General features: G+C 37.3%; 1 protein-coding gene across 1 annotated transcript; it reads left to right on the top strand.

Annotated features, from left to right (window-relative positions):
- The first annotated feature begins 16,670 nt into the window (after positions 1-16,670).
- LOC131876352 (NADH-ubiquinone oxidoreductase chain 5-like) lies at positions 16,671-17,339 on the top strand. The gene has a single exon (XM_059221483.1). The coding sequence runs from the start codon at positions 16,671-16,673 to the stop codon at positions 17,337-17,339; it is 669 nt and encodes a 222-aa protein (XP_059077466.1).
- The last annotated feature ends 523 nt before the right edge of the window (positions 17,340-17,862 follow it).

Genomic DNA, 17,862 nt, shown 5'->3' on the forward strand with positions numbered 1-17,862 from the left:
AAAGTTCTTCTACGCTAATACCAACATAGGTGCAAGCATTGACGGGTTGTTTAACGAGTATGCCATCTATATGAGAGAAACCATAAGCACTAGAGCCAGAGATAGAGGTGATGATGTATGGACCTAATGAATTCAGACTAAATTTTCCTCTTTGGTCGGGTAGCGCATTGGCATTCTTTTGATTCTCATAAAGGACCAAGTCACCTACTTTGAAAGTTCAAGGAAAATCACTCTGGTTGTACTACTTAGATAAGGATTTTTTATAAGGTTGGAGATGTTGAAAATATTTTAAACATCGCTCATCTAACAACTCAAGCTGATTCAGATGAAGGGTACAATAAGTCATCATCAATGAGCCCCTATAGGGAAATCCGTAATGAAGGAATTTACAACTCTAGGGTCATGATTGCATCCACACCATACATGAGGTTATAAGGCATTATTCTCGTATCTATACATACACTTGTGTGATAGGCCCACAATGCATAAATTAATCGAGTATGCCAATCTTTACCGTGCTTACTAAAAGTTTTACATAAGATCCGCTCAATACTTTTGTTGGATGTTTCCACTTGACCATTAGACTAAGGATAATATGGTGTAGAGAAGCGATGTTGAATATGGATTATTTCTAGAAACTGCTTCACCTCCTTGTTCTTAAATAGTGTACCATTTTCAAACACAAGGGTAGTAGGTAAACCGAAGCGAGAAATGATATTATCCAAGAGAAATATACAAAATACATTACCAGTGGTAGACCTTAGCAGTATGGCCTCAACCCACTTCGTAAAGTAATCTATAGCAATAATAATGAGGGTATGACCTTTAGAAGGAGGGGATAATTTACCGATAATATCCATCCCCCAAGTTTGAAATAGGCAAGGGGAAGTTTGATCTCGAAGCTCCTACGTGGTAGCTCAATAAGGTTACTATGTTGTTGACATAGACAATATTTCTTGAAAAAGGGAAAGGAATCTTGTTCCATCATCTACCAATAATACCCCACATGGATTAACTTATGAACTAAAGATTTACCTTTGAAGTGTCCACCTCCAAAACCTGAATGGGCTTCTTGAAGGGTGAAGGGTATCTTAGCTTTTGTCAAACAATGTAGAAGAAGGCCATTATAGGATCTTCGATAAACAACATTAGATAAGAGAATATACCGAGTAGCAAGCTTTCAAATATGAACACGTGTACTCTTACTAGTGTCGTCAGGAAAAATTCCACTCTTAAGATAGTTATAAATAGGTGTGAACTACTCTTACAAGTCTACATGAGTGCACATAAAACTATCAAATTCAAGCTGATCATATACAACAGGAGAGCAGAGAACTTGTACCATGAAATGATACTTGTTCTGACCATAATTCGAGCCTACAAGGGAAGCAATGCTTTCCATTGCATCTGCATGACGATTTCTCTTCAAGATATGCTATCAATGGTGTAAGTAGTGAAATATTTCAATATGGTAATTACGAGATCTTTATATTGGGATAGTTTCAACTACTTAACACGATATTCTCTTGTGACTTGATTTACAATGAGCTCAAAATCTCCATGAATGCGGATATGTTTCATTTCCATTGCAATCCCGACACGTGACCTAACAATTAGGGCTTCATATTTAGCAATGTTATTAGTACAATGAAATTCTAAATGGAAAGAAAGATGGATTTGCTTCCCTTCGGGTGAGATTAATACCTCACCTACTCCTGAACTAGTCTAACATATCAATCCATAGAAATACATATCCCATATGGGATCTTGACTAATTATTTATAAATCCTCATTGGGAAGGAGATCCAAAGTAGGAAATGATTTGATAGAAGCGGCTTCAGCCAATCGGTCGACAATAGCCTATCCTTTGATTGACTTCTGAGTCATGAATTTTAAATCAAACTCAGAAAGCAACATTACCCATTTATTTGGCCACCCTAAGAGATCCGACTTTGAAAAGAGATTCTTAATACGATAATTCTTAACAATTACTCGTATTTCCGCATGCAGGACATAATGTCTTAGCTTATGTGGTACAAAGACAAGAGCTAAGCATTATTTTTCCATTGCAGAATATCAAGTTTCATATTCAACAAGAACATGACTAATGTAATATACCGCCCTATCTCAACCATCATCATCATACTGAGCTAATAAAACTCCCAGAGCATTAGATGAGGTGGAGATGTAGACAAGGAAGGGTCTATCTGACATAGCCGACATCAAAATGTGTGGATTAGCCAAATAATTCTTTATAGAATCAAAGGCTTTTTGACACTCTGTATTCCACTTGAAGTGTACATCTTTCTTCAACAGTTGCATGAATGAAAGGTGTGATCAGCCAATTGAGCCACAAATCTATGAATGATCTGAATCTTCCCTTACAAACTACGAAGTTGAGAGATGTTCGTTGGTGGAGGCATGTTAAAAATTGCATCAATTTTGTTTGTATCTATCTCGATTCCTCGATGAGAGACAATAAATCATAAAATTTTTCTACCATCCACGCCAATCACACATTTAAGAGGATTTAGCCTCATTTCATACAATCGAAGTCTTTCAAAGATAGATTGAAGATTCTTGACATGATCTTAACAGATTATAGACTTCGCAAGGATATCATCAACATAATCTTCTAAAATCTTATGGATGAAATCATGAAATATGAGAGTCATGGCTCATTGGAAGGTTGCTTCTACATTCTTTAACCCAAATGACATGATGACATAACAAAAGGTACCCCAAGGGATCATGAAATCGGTCTTGTACTAGTCTTTTGGGTTAATGCAAATCTGATTATAACCTGATAATCCATCCATAAAAGAGAGAAAATCATAACCTACAGTTGAATCAACGATCATATCAATATTCAAGATTGGAAAGTCATCCTTGAGGGAAGATTTATTCAAATCTCAAAAGTCAATATAGATTCAGATTTGACCATCAGGCTTACCAATTGGAACAATGTTTGAAATCCAAGGAGAGTGGTTAATAGGACAAATAAAACCAGCCTTTAAAAGCTTTTCTATCTCGGTCTTGACTAACAAGGCTACCTTGGGATTCATCTTTCATATCTTCTGCTTGATAGGCTTGGCATCAAGACTTAGCACAATATTGTGAACCACAACTAATTCATCAATCTCTGGCATTTCCTCATTTGACCAACCAAAGATATTAGGAAATCGGTGTAAGAGGTCTGAATATTCCTTAGATTCCTCCAAGGACAGACACTTTCCAACCTTGATAACTTTATCAAGGGTTTTGTCATCTATAGAAACATCAATAGTTTCTCTGTTAAGGAGAGAACTACGATCTTCTGGATGAGATGAAGATATGTGCTCCTCATCATGGGATAAGGAGGCTTCTTTATCAACACTCACAACATATTCCCCAAAGTATAATTGAGCATTTAAAAAAAACGGGAATCAACGTTTATGATGATAAGAAGGTAACTTAGCAAACACACCTAATAATTCTTTTAAAGACTCCTTTGAAGGGAAGAGGTCCAAATCAACTTCGTCAGGTGGTGTTGTAGTATCAATATATTCATGATGTATAAGCTTAAGTGGCAAATGCTCAATATAATCCATGTTGACAGTTAACCATGGTTTAGCTTTGCGAGATGTAGGTCAATATCCTAGTCCAATGTTATGATGATGACGTTCAGGTTCCAAAGGAATCTGAATACCTTGTTCATTAGGTCCACAACCCTTACCATCATAACCAAGCTTTCATAGAAGATTATACCCTAGAACATAAATATCACACAACTCTTTGAAGGTTGGAGGTTTGGTATAGAAAAGATGATCAATGTGATAATTATTGTCTGACTTTATGGATGCAGACTCATCTTTTGTAGCCGAGGTGAATGAGATTTTAGGAAACCTCAAGTCAACAGGGTCAGCTTTTTATTCACAAACATTAGAATCAGTGAAATCCAAAGAACCCCAATCATCACCTAGACATGCATTCACTTTGGATGGAGAAAGTGATTCATTAGGAGATGATTTAGTAGAGGTAGACACAAAGTTTTGTGCCTTTGAGAGATCTTCTTTAGGAGGATCCTCTTTCAAGGAACCTTGCTTCTTAGGTGATTCCTCCTTCATAACTTCTTTATTCTTTTGAATTTCCTTTTTAGGGGACACAACAGAAGTAGAAGTCGTCACTATAGAGGACAATGTTGGAGCACAACTCTAGAATGGATTAACCAAGTCTTGACCTACTACCATTATTTGATACAAATGCATAGCATCAGGGTCAGCCTTGATTGTAACCACTTGATTATTTGTCACAAACTTCACTATGCCATGTAGTGTGGAAGAAAGAACTCCCAAAGCATGAAGCCATGGTCTACCCAAGAGAAGTTTATAAGATAAAGGACCGTACATCACATGTACAAGAGTTGGAATGGTGACCAGTCCAACTTTCAAGGACAATATGACCATTCCCAAAGCAGTCTTTCCATTGTTATCAAAACCTTGGATAAACAAAGAAGACGTTGCTAAGGCATTTAAATCCACCTTAATCTTCAACAAAAAATCTAAACTACACACATTAAATGTCAATTCCATATCAATAAGTGTTCATCTAATCCCAACACCATTAACATGAACAATTATCATCAAAGAATCAACCAAGTTTCTTAATTGTAGAGGTGGGAGTTCATGGGGATAGAACGTAATATTCAACGTATCCGCATGAATATGATCCATCAATGCATTTACATCGGTCGATCTTGCAGAAGAAGGCAACACAATCTTTTGTAAGGCTTCATGTAGCATACCTTGATACACAAGAGCAGTCTGAAGAAAATCCCATAGTGAGATCTTAGCAAGAGTAACTTGAAGTTTCTCAACAAGATCATAGTCACTAGGGCACTTGACCACAAGTGGAGGTGCTTGAGGAAGACTAGGTTGAGAAGGTGGTAAAGAAGGTTGTGGTTGATCAAGATGTTGTTTACTCCTCGTATTAAATGTATGAGCAATAGTATTATAAGAAGGTTGTTTAGATTGTATAAACCTAGTATACAAATCAGGAGCATCTCCCTTGAATGGTTTCCCACCAATGGTTTTAATTTTCTTTGGAGAAGGACTAGTTGCAATCAAATAAATGCATGGTTTCTTAGGCTTTCGTGGAACTGCAAAGACAACAATGACATTCACATACTTTATTTTTCCATGAAGAGGAGTTCGAAGATGAACTATCTTTTACATCTCTGTTAGAAGGAGATGCTTCTAAGAAATCATCTAAGACCTCATCTAACATATCAAAATCATCTTTGGAAAATGCCTTGTCAAATGCATCAAACTCTAAGAGAAAAATATTCGACATGAGACATTCACGTTAGGTTCACCAAAAAGTAGAGGAGGGAATTTGTTACCTCTAGGATGCAAAATATTAAAGAACAAACTAGTCGTCGCTACCTCACTTAAAATGGTGCTAAAGGTGAGCCAAGGGATAAAAATGCAACAATGGAATGAACACTAAATTAAACTATCAATTTGCAGAATATCAAAGTACATATAAAAGACTAATAAAGTTTTAAATATTAATGAAATGTGCCCAGAATGCTCCAGAACCTGTTCACTGCCTGTGCACATAAAGATGGGGGCAAAATGTTGGGGATGTATAGGGGTTTTCCTCAATCGAACCCATGTTTTGGTGTTTCCACTGCCACAGACAACTGGATAACTAGATTGGATAAAAAGATAAATGTAATAGAAACTAACCCTGCTTAATGGAGGAAAATCCCTACTATATGAGATGCAAGATAAATGATAAATGCAATAGAAACAAGCCTTGCTTAATGGAGGAAATCCCTTATTGCAATAGATGTAAGATAAAATTACAAATGATAGACTAAATGCACCTAGTCAGTAGATACATTCAGAAATACAACAATGAAAGACATACAATGTTACAAGATAAGACATAAGAGAGAAGACAAAGCGTTCCAACCAAACCTCTATCTTGAGATAAGAGCATGATGGAGCTTGAGATGGTGTTGTTGTTGCGAGATAGTTGCCAAGTATTCACAATGAGAGCCAAGAGAATGAGAGAATGATCTTTTGAGAGCTTTCTTTCCAAGAGTATCTAGAGGGACAAATGAGCAAGAAAATGAGCTTTTAATGCAACAAACAGGCGTGAAGATCAATTATGGATGAATTCAAGCGAAGGGCCACATGTCCGAAAACATCTGATGTAGGATACACGATTCTGGATTCGAAATTTGATAGGATGTTAGCGCAACACATACGTCTACATGATGTACTGTCATCCTCACCAAATGGTCCCTAATGAGGCTTTGGAGCAATTTGAGGCACTTTGTCTTTTGACCTGATGATGTCAAAGTAATGAGATCTTGATCATAAGGCTTGTCATAAATGTACCAGGCATAATGCGTAAGTGTCATAAATGCATTGGGCATAATTCACACACTCTTTGGATTATGTCAATTGGTGTAAATAAATATTCATCATGGATATTATTACACTTTACTTAAGTTAACTTAGGATAATGCATCTCTTCATAGTTTGGATATGAGACACTTAGGGAAGTGTGCACATAGGGATATACCGCGTAGGAGAAATTCCACCTTTTGTGGTCTTATTTTGCTGTTACACTCCACATTCGGTGGGTCATCCACCTCTTGTGGAATATTATATTATTTCTCCTACCTACCCGGAGTATTTCTTACCTACCCTTGTTTCTCATTGAGCCACATGTCATGATTGTGTGCTCGTACATCCATATGGCCTTGCCTATATAAGCAGACTCATATTCATTGTATTGGTTAATCTAGTTGATCATTTGCATATTGATGAGAATACAATTTGCTCTTGTCATTCTTTTGTCTCTCTTTTATGCTTTTTATTGTGCCCTTGATCTTGGCAAACTCTCACATGGTATCAGAGCTATTGGGGCTTCATTGATTGGTTTTGGGAGACATCTTGGTAGGCTTCTATTTTCAGAGCTGAGGTACTGCACATTTTGGAGGCATCCTAGAGCGTTTTCGACCTCACCATTGCGTCTGGGAGGCCATTTCCATAAAAATCGACCTATTTTGGTGAAAGTTGCATTTTGGGTGTTGGAGAAATTTTTTGCCCAATTCGGGCGGTACGGTACGAAATTTTTGGATTTTTTCAATTTTTTTTTTTGGGGGGTCTGTACCTTCTACCTAGTCAGCCTGGTCCAGGGGTGCGACGACCATTTTGATGGTCGGACGATCGTCAAATTTAGCACAATGTTTTGCTGATGTTAGCATTTTTTGAAAATTTTAGACCCCTCTCCATTGAGCAGTTTGGATTTTTGGGTCAACTTTGGAGGCTCATAACTTGCTCAATTTTGCTCCTTTTTGGGTTCAATTTTTTTTTTATTTGGGCTAATTTTTTGTGCTCTTCATAGTGGTGTGGTTATTTTCTGATTTTGGTGAACATGTTTTTCAGAATTTTCGGATTCTCTCAGTTGTACCTATCCAATCCTCGATTTTGCAACTTCAAAGGCTTCGTTTGGGCTCATACGACCTCCTTTTCAGGTGTCATTTTTTTTGAAAGTGCATAATTTTTTGAATACTTTCATAATCTATGATCAGTTTTCAGAGATTTTGAGTGGATATTGTACTTTCAGATATTGGTCTTTTTTGGCCTATTTGGTACTTGTAATTTGCTTGGATCTTAATTTAGATCTCTTGCATTATTATTTTGAGTCTCCTTTGGCCTCATTGAGGCAGTTGTAAATTTGAAATTAGAAGTCCACTTTGCCATTTTTTGCAAGTGGCCCATTGTACACGCACTGTATAAAGTGCCAAATCATCATTTTTTTGGGGGGGGGGTTTCTTTGATTGAGTGAATTTTTTTTTTTGGGGGGGTGGTGTCTTATGTGATTGTGCCTCTCTTTCCTTGTGCTCTTTCATTTTTGTTGGAATGATTCCTCATAAATTTCCACCTTTAACTCCACATAATTATGCATCTTGGAAAATTAAAGTATGGAGCAAATTAATGGAAAAAGGTCTTACGCATTACATAGATGGAACAATAGAAGCACCGCCTGAACCTAAGTTTTATCCTAATGCTCAGTTAGAATGGCTCATTAAGAATTGCATGACTCTTGGAACTTTGCGTAAGTATGTATCAGATGACCTCATTTTTCACATTGAGAAGTGTACTACAATCAAAGAGGCTTGGGATATGTTTCATAAATTGTATGGTCAAGTTGATGAAATCAGAGGTTACAAGATTGACAATGAGCTCACCAAATTGGATCCCAAGAGTTTTGATACAATCCAAGATTATGTCACCAAAGCAAATGAGCTAAGAGCAAAGCTTAAGGTTTGTGGAATTGACAAAAAGGATGCTCAGTTGATATTCAACTTGTTGGACAAGCTTGCATCAGAATATGCAACATCTGTTTCAAGCTTCCAAACTCATCGTTTGACAGTGGGGAGTTCCTACATTATGCCTTCATTTGATGCTTTCACATAAATGTTGATATTGGAACAATCTATGTTGTTGAACATGGGGCTTCTCAAGTCTTTAAAGTCCAAGGCTTTGGTGGCTAATAAAGGGAGTCAAGGGAGTCAAGGAAAAGATTACAACAACAAGAAGAAGCAATCTAAGTCAAAGCCACATCAAGAAAAAGGGCAATCATTATCTCCATCACAAGGCGATTTTTCATCCTCTTCCAAGAAGGAGACTCCACCTAAGAAGGATAAACCAACTTGTGCTTATTGCAAGAAGTATCGTCATGATGAGCATCGATGCCACACCAAGCAATTTGATGAGTTGACAAATCTTCTTAAGAAAAACAACATCAACTTTCCATCCGCCTACACAAAGAAGCATTCATCTCCTTCCTCTTCCTCACAATCTAAGGGAAAAGGGCAAGCATTTGTGGCTACAATAGGTTCTTCATAGCAATGGATACTTGACTCAGGTGCCTCTTATCAAATGGGTTCTACAAAGGAGCAGTTTTCTTCATTGGAGCCATCAAAGGTTACTCATTCAAATTCAGAAAGTTAGCTATGGCATGAGCGGTTGGGTCACCTCAGCTACCACTATCTTCAGTAGCTCAACACTAAAGAAATGGTCACAGGTCTACCTCGAATCAATTTTTCAGAGGGTGAATGTTCAGGTTGTTCCATGAACAAGCATCCCGAAGAGAAGTTTGATAAGGGGAAAGCTTGGAGAGCTTTGGAAGTTCTTCAACTTGTTCACATCGATGTAGCAGGTCCATTTACAACACCTTCATTTAGTAAGGCCCACTATGTCCTCACCTTCATTGATGACTACTCCCGCTTCACTTGGGACTACTTTCTTATTCATAAGAGTGAAGTATTTGACAGATTTCAAGACTTCAAGACTCATGTGGAGAAGCAATCCGAGAAAGTGGTCAAGATTCTTCACATAGATAATGGAAGGGAATATGTGAACAAAAGACTTAAGGATTTTTGTACATTTAAGGGGATTGATCTTTAGCATTCTGTTGCATACACTCCACATCAGAATGCAAGAATAGAACTCTCAAAGAAATGGCTAGTTGTATGATTCATGCATGTTCTCTTGATCCCGTGTTTTGGGCAGAGGCTATCAGTTGTGCCACACACATCTAGAATCAAGTTCCTCACAAATATTTGCAAGGTATTACTCCTTTTGAGGCTTGGGATAGTAGGAAACTGATTGTGAGACATTTCAGAGTCTTTGGGTGTCCAGCATGGGCTCGCATACCTCCGTAGAAATGCAAGGCATTGGAACCGCAACGTAGGCCTTGTATTTTTGTTGGATATCCTGAGGGTGTTAAGGCATATAGATTGATGGATCCTGAGACACATGAGGTGTTTATTGAGAGGAGTGTTCACTTTGAGGAAAGCTCTCCTAGATTGGCCTCTCTACCTCCTCCACCTTCCTCCTTTGTGGATAGTGATGCTAGTGATTCAAATGATGAGACTCCTTCAACTCTTACTCGCAGGTTTACACCTCCGCTGGGTCCACTTGCAGTTGAGGAACCTCGTTCTCCACCTCCACCTAGACCTCATTGGGCTCGAAAAACACTTGAGTCAGCGGGTTCTCTTGTTGGGGATCCTTCAGATACACGGAGAACTCGATCACAACATCAAGACCTTCCACATGCATTCATTGCTACTGCTTTCGATTCATAGACATTTTGGGAAGCATCGGGGGTTCCTGAGCGGGACCAAGCTATGGAAGAAGAGTATATTTTCTTGATGAGGAAAAACACATGGGAGTTAGTCCCTCTCCCTATGGGGAGAAAGATGGTTCGATGTAAGTGGATCTATCATACTAAGTTTGCAGCGGATGGTAGTGTGGATAAGTATAAGGCTCGGCTTGTTGTGAAAGGTTTCTCTTAAGTTCTAGGTGTTGACTATACTGAGACCTTTGCACCCGTAGCCAAGATGAACTCCGTTCGCTTGACACTTGCTATTGTCGTAGCTCATGGTTGGGTTGTACATCAGATGGATGTGAAGAGTTCTTTTGATCTTATTGATCTTCTTGCACACTTTCATATGGCTGATTGTAAGCCTACACCGACTCCCTTTCTTTCAGGAGTCAAGCTTGAGGCTCAATGCTCTTCTCCACTAGTTGATGCCACATTGTATCGTCAGCTTGTGGGTAGTCTCATCCACTTGACTCACACACGCCTTGATATTCCATTTGTGGTTGGCATGGTTTCCCACTTCATGCAGGAACCACATGAGCTTCATTGGAAAGCTGCCAAATGCATCCTTCATTACATCCAGGGTACACATCACTATGGGATTCACTATGCAGCAGGCACAAAACTTCGCTTGGTTGGTTACACAAACTCTGATTGGGCTGGCGATCTTGATGATCGTAAGTCTACTTCAGGTTACAATTTTCACCTTGGTTCAGGCCCCATTTGTTGGCAAAGCAAGAAGCAGCATGCTATTTCTCTCTCTTTGACTGAGGTTGAGTATCGAGGAGTTCTTAACACAGCGACTAAGACCATTTGGCTTTAGCAGATTCTCACAGAGGTTGGGTTCACCATTCCACGACCGACAGTTCTACATTGTGACAATCAGAGTGCTATTGCAATCTCGAAGAACCCAGTCCAACACCATTAGACCAAACACATCGAGATCCATATGCACTATATCCGAGAGTTGATTCAGGAGCATGTCATTGATTTGCAGTATTGTCCTACAACGGAGCAGGTTGCAGACATATTCACCAAACCTTTCATCGAGAGTAAGTTCCAACAGTTGCGAGCTCTCTTGGGGGTGCGAGATGTGTCATTAGGGGGGGTCAGCTGACTTCTCCTTCCTCTCTTATGGGGCGGACTTTTTCCTCTTTGAGGTTTTGTCCTTCTTCTTTGAGAGTCTTTTGTACATTTATCTCTCTTTTGGGGGGGAGTTTTTTCCCACTGGGTTTTCTCCCTTTCTCCGTTTGTAAGAGATTGCATTGTATAGTTTTGCTTGCATTTGCATATTGTACATGGGTACCTATAATGGCCTAGTAGCCGAGACCCATCTTGCATTGTTGACTTGAGTCTTCATTCCCCTAAGTTGCACTTAAGGGGGGGTGTTGGTGTAAATATATATTCATCATGGATATTATTACACTTTACTTAAGTTAACTTAGGATAATGCATCTCTTCATAGTTTGGATATGAGACACTTAGGGAAGTGTGCACATAGGGATATAGCTTGTAGGATAAATTCCACCTTTTGTGGTCTTATTTTGTTGTTATACTCCACATTCGGTGGGTCATCCATCTCTCAAGTGGAATATTATATTATTTCTCCTACCTACCCCTAGTATTTCTTACCTACCCTTTTTTCTCATTGAGCCACATGTCATGATTGTGTGCTCGTACATCCATATGGCCTTGCCTATATAAGCAGGCTCATATTCATTGTATTGGTTAATCTTGTTGATCATTTGCATATTGATGAGAATACGGTTTGTTCTTGTCATTCTTTTGTTTCTCTTTTATGCTTTTCATTGTGCCCTTGATCTTGGCAAAATCTCACATCAATAATTCATGTTTAGGAGTCATACACCTACAACCTTAAATAATGTAGAACTGGTCTTGGACACACCAAACATCAAACTATATATCTCCCATATTAATTTACCTTTATTTTCTAGAGTTTGATATGTCAATGAATATATTTCAAAAATGGAGAAAACATTCAAAGAGGAAAAAGTGAGGATGACATCATGACAAAACACATTGGTTTACAATGTTGCATGTTGGTGGAATATACATAAGAACACTATTTTGAACCGATCTTCATTTCGAATTCTCATCAAAGATTGATACCTACATAAAGGAGAATACCTCACCATCCTAAATTATCAAGAAACAATCACTCCAAAAGACAATAAGTATACTTACATAATTATATGGACAAGAGATAGAGAATATAATCACTCCCTCTACATACAATTATTTTATACTCAAAATGTAGCACATAAAGATCAAGGATATCATGAGCCACTTGGTTAGAGTTAAAGTGTGCTCTACTATATCATTAAAGTAATAGGGAGACACTTCAATGCAAAACACAAGCAAAATTATTAATGCTATCATTAGCTCCCTATTTTAGGAGGTATAACCTACAAATATTAATTGAAAAGAGAATCCATACATAGTCATTCCATAATTAATTCATCAAAAAGAAAAAATTCACATACTAGTGTAATTCCTATATTCATTAACTATTAAATTTAACATATTACAAAATATAACTATATCATAATTTTTTAGTTCTAGATATCATTAAAATAGTTTAACAAAGTTTTTGAAACGTGCTAATTAAAATGTCATAATTTCTACTCATCATTGGGGCCACAAATGATCTTCAGTTAGATGATGGTTCCTCATGATGCCATTGACAACTCATGACAACAATTTAGTGGGATCTTGCGGTAATGATGTGGATTCACCATTTTATGGTGGATGATCTTGTATAGTGTTCTTTGGTGCCATGGATGGACTATTGGATTCCATTTCTCCTATGCAGTTAGTGTTCTTTGACATCTTAGGTTTCTTTGGTAGGAGATTATTATCTTCAATTTATTTAGATATGTTGACATCTTTGATCTATGGAGGACTCTTGGAGTCTTTGGTTGAGGTGTTGTTTATGTTTTTTCATTTGACATGTTACTCTTATTTGACAAGATATTTTCTAGATTATGTCATGGTATACTCTTGTTTGTAAACATTAGAGTTTTTACATGATATATGTGCTTGTTATGTTCATTTGAGCCTATGTTCTTCCTTTGTGTAGATGTGAGATCATGTTGCTATGTTTATGTTCCCGATTCTCAAGATTAGAGATTTGACATTGATTTTATTTGGTTCTCTTAGTATTGAGTACACCTTCTTGATTGCTCATTTTCTTGATTGCTTCATGATGTTGTTGTGTTGCATTTTTAAGTTTGAAATGGATACATAGGTGAGGCTTAAGAGTTTTCTTATGATTAGAAACATATGTTGAGAGGATACTCCTTTTCTGAGGTTTCAACAAGAAAGTTCAAAAAGTCTACACCTTGGTTGGATGTGAGTTCAACATGGACATATGAGGAGAATATTCTTGGGTGAGTCATGATGATTGGATAACTTGGAGGAGATTTATCATTCCCTTCTTATTGTCTACTCAACGATTTATCATTTGAGAGGTATTGTGCATTATTTCTTTCATATACATTATGTTTTATGATTTAAATTTTCATGGATATGGATCTTGAGCTTGTTCATTTGATTTTGGAGGGTTCATTTGAGTGTATGACGTGTTTATCTCCTTATGTGTTGTGAGTCATTTATGTTGAGTTTGGGAGATCTCATTGGGATTATTCCCTTTTCTTGTGGATGTGTTTGGTCAAATCTTCTTTGGCTTGAGAGGCTTACATCCATTTTAGTTACATGATATGTTGTATTTGATCTATGGGATTGAATGGGTGGGTATTGTTGATGTTATTCTCTTTGTATTTAAGAGGAGATAATACTTATCACAACTTAGCATTTAGAGGTGTGTGTAGAAGGACATGCTATAGGTTTTGATTTATAGTTTCCCTCCTTGGTCTTGGTTATATTTTTAGATGTTTCAATTCACATGACATTTAAGTTGAGGTCTTGTGTGGGGATAAGGTAATCATTGGGTTTGTGGTCATATGTTGTCACTTGTACTTCATTGTTTATTGGTGATGATATGGAGGTTACTTTATCTCTTACCATTGTTTAGTGTGAAGAATTTGGGAGATCTATGGAGACTTGTGGTGAGAGTTGTATTTGTGACTTATTGGTTTATAGGTTTTACATATCATTATGGATGTTCCTTGGTACTAAATGATGATGATTACACTTTTTGTGTGATTCTATCAATGGATGTTTGGATGTATTGATCGCTTTTAGATTTGACATTACTTATCCAATGGGAGTTCTTAGTTGTGTATATTCTTGATTGACAAGTTTGGCACTTAGAGCTCATGCTTGCATGTTATGGGTTGTATATGTTGATGACATGAGTTTCACATGTTATGATTTGTATACCTTTGAGGTATGGATAGTTAGATGTTTTAGAACTTGTTATAGGTTTCATTTCAGCTATGGACATTATTTCATGGTAGTTATTGATTCGTATTGTCACCTTTGGATTGAGTGTTTTTTTTTTGGATGACAATTGAGGTAAGACTTATGCTTATTGTTATAGATAGCGTGACATCTTTTTTGATGGCTTCTTATCTTTATGTGTTGGCATGATTGAGGATGAGAGCATTTATGCTTGCACTATTGTATTTGGCACCAATTTCCGATGAATGTTTGTTGAAATATCGATAAAAAAATTTCATATTACCGACGAAACACCTTTGTGAATTTCATCGCAAAAATTTCGTGGAAAAGTGACGAACCTAATTTCGTCGAAATAGCAATGAACCGGTTTTTGTCGGAAAATTGACAAAAACTAATTTATTTTAGTCATCAATCTGGTAGTATACTAATATATTTAGTCATGAATTTGGTAGTATACTAATATATTTAGTGGTTAATTTAGTCATTGATTCTTGTTAATTGGTCATTTACTTAGTCATGGTAGTCATTTATTTAGTCATTGTAATCATTAAATGCCATTTAAATACCAATTGATTTATGTCTATCAGTAGTATATTTAGTCATTTGTATCAAAATAGTTAAGAGATAGTGACCGTTATTCATAAGTTTGGATGTCATCTAGATATGAAATGTTGGTTAAATTCATTTTAATTCAGAATATTGCAACTCTGTTAGTAAAATGTTCACTATTATGTATACATATGTGTGTACACACACACACACACACACACACACACACACACACACACACACACACACACACACACACACACACACACACACACACATGTATATATATACATATGTGTGTGTGTGTGTGTACCATTAAATAATTTTAAAAAAAACTTTAATTAAAAAAAACTTTTTACTTATGCGGAGACCCACGGCTACATGGAAACCACAGACCATGGAAACCCCATGGCTTTGTGGGAAACCACAAGCCATGGGTTCCACGACTATGGATGCCATAGGCCATGGAAATCCCACGGCTCAGTGGGAAACCATAGGCCATGGATTCCACAGTTGTGGGTTCCACGACTATGGTAAACCACAATCGTGGCTGTGACGGTTGTGGTAACTGCCCAGGGGAGGGGGGGTTCGTGGGTAGAGCCTCGACTCCCCGCACCCTCCCAAAACCAAATAAATTTTTTTTAAAAAATAATAAATATCAAAATAAAAATCTCCGCAAATAATAAAATGGAGATTTTAATTTTCCATGTATCAAATGGTCACCTTTTTTTTCTAAATCTGCACCTACAAACAAAAGAAAAATGACATTAGATCTAGGGTTTTATTGAGAAAACAAGAGGGAAATAAAAAAAATCTCTAAAGAAAATTGGTGTGAACCCAAAACAAATAAAATGAAGATTTAGATCTCCCAAAAAATGCATATGGCCGCCACTCCTTCCCAAACTAGATATCTGCAAACAATATAAGAGAAAAATTAGATCTAGGGTTCTCAAAAAACAAGAGGGAAAGAAAAAAAATCTCAAAATAAAATTGGTACAAACCCAAAACAAATAAAATGGGGATTTTGATCTCCCACAAATTCATATGGCCGCCACTCCTTCCCAACCTGCAAATCTACAAACAATATAAGAAAAAAATAGAGCTTTGATTCCATAGCTTGTCTGATGAAGCACTTTTGAGAAACTTGCAACAATAGCTTCAATGGAGGAGGCTAGGGTTAGAAAGCTTGGGAAAATGTTCAAATAAGAGAATAGGGTTACTTTCCATCTTAATATATGTTCAAATATGAGATTATTTGCACAACCCATTAGGATTGTCGCTGGAAGTTTTTTATGGAAATTAAAATAATTAATTATGACTACCATCATAGTGTGGGACCATGATGTTAAGTACCCATAACTTGGTGTAACTTAAATATATATTATATTAAAGATCTATATTTATGTATACACATATATACATATATATACACATATAAAAATATATTTATTAATAATATATATTTATTTATATTAAAAAATATAAATATATATAAAAAATATAAAAATATATATTTATATATTTAAGAATTCAGTTTTGACCTTGTGTTTGATAGCCCGACCGTAGTGATGTTAATCGCGGTTACATTCGTAAGTAGCTCGGTCAATCTCTATTCCATTTCCTATATGTCCGAGGATCCACATAGCCCTTTATTTATGTGTTATTCATCCATTCCCACTTTCTTCATGCTCATGTCGGTTACCATGGATAACTCAATTCAATTATTCTCGAGATGGGAGGGAGTAGGTCTCGCTTCCTATTTTCTAATCAATTTTTGGTTCACACGACTTCAGGCGGATAAAGAAGCTATCAAAGCTATGCTTGTCAATCGAGTAGGTGATTTCGGATTATCTCTCAGGATTTTGGGTCGTTTCACTCTCTTTCAAACAGTAGAGTCCTCGACCATTTTTGCTCGTGCTAGTGCCTTTTCTGAACCCCCAAATTCTTTCATCTTCAGCAATGTGAGATTTCATGCCATAACTGTGATTTGTATCTCACTCTCTATTGGTGTTGTTGGAAAATCCGCACAGATAGGATTGCATAGTCTATTACCCGATGCGATGGAGGGTCCCACTCTAGTATCCACTTTGCTTCATGCAGCTACTACGATAACAACGGGCGTTTCCATGATAGCGAGTTGCTCCCCTCCATTTGAATACCCACCCACGACGTTATCTACGATTTCTTTTACAGGGGCTATGACGTCATCCTCCGTGGCAACCATTGGAATATTATAACTATCTCTGATCCAACGAAAGGATCTGTGTGAGGCAGCGAAGCTTCACATACTGTTCTGATGTCGGGTCAAGATAGGGTAGAAAGTGCTGCTTATGCGACAATATTATCATGTTCTGATCCGGGCCTTGGCACGATCTATAGTTTCCCACCCACCCGAATCCCATCTCTCAGCGACAACAGAGGCTTCGAGTTCACCTGTTGTTGCTAATGCAAGTCGAAGCTTTCTTCTCCAATCTAGATATTGAGGCAGAGCTGACTCTATGTCTAGAGCATTAACAACAATAGAAAGAATAGATTGGGTCACGATCTCCTCACAGTCCCAGGGGCCTTCTGCGTGTAGTCAATCCGTGCAGAGAGAATGCGTTGATTCCTCCATCGGTATTGCAAGGGGAATAACCATGATCAGAGCCTATATATAGGGACAAGAGTTGAATAGGAATGACCCACCAAGAAACAAAGCTTGGTTGCCCCTACTATTCTATGGGACTTGCATAGGTGAAGAACTTCCCTACTATTCTATAG

This window comes from Cryptomeria japonica, chromosome 5 (assembly GCF_030272615.1).
Source record: "Cryptomeria japonica chromosome 5, Sugi_1.0, whole genome shotgun sequence".
NCBI lineage: Eukaryota > Viridiplantae > Streptophyta > Pinopsida > Cupressales > Cupressaceae > Cryptomeria > Cryptomeria japonica.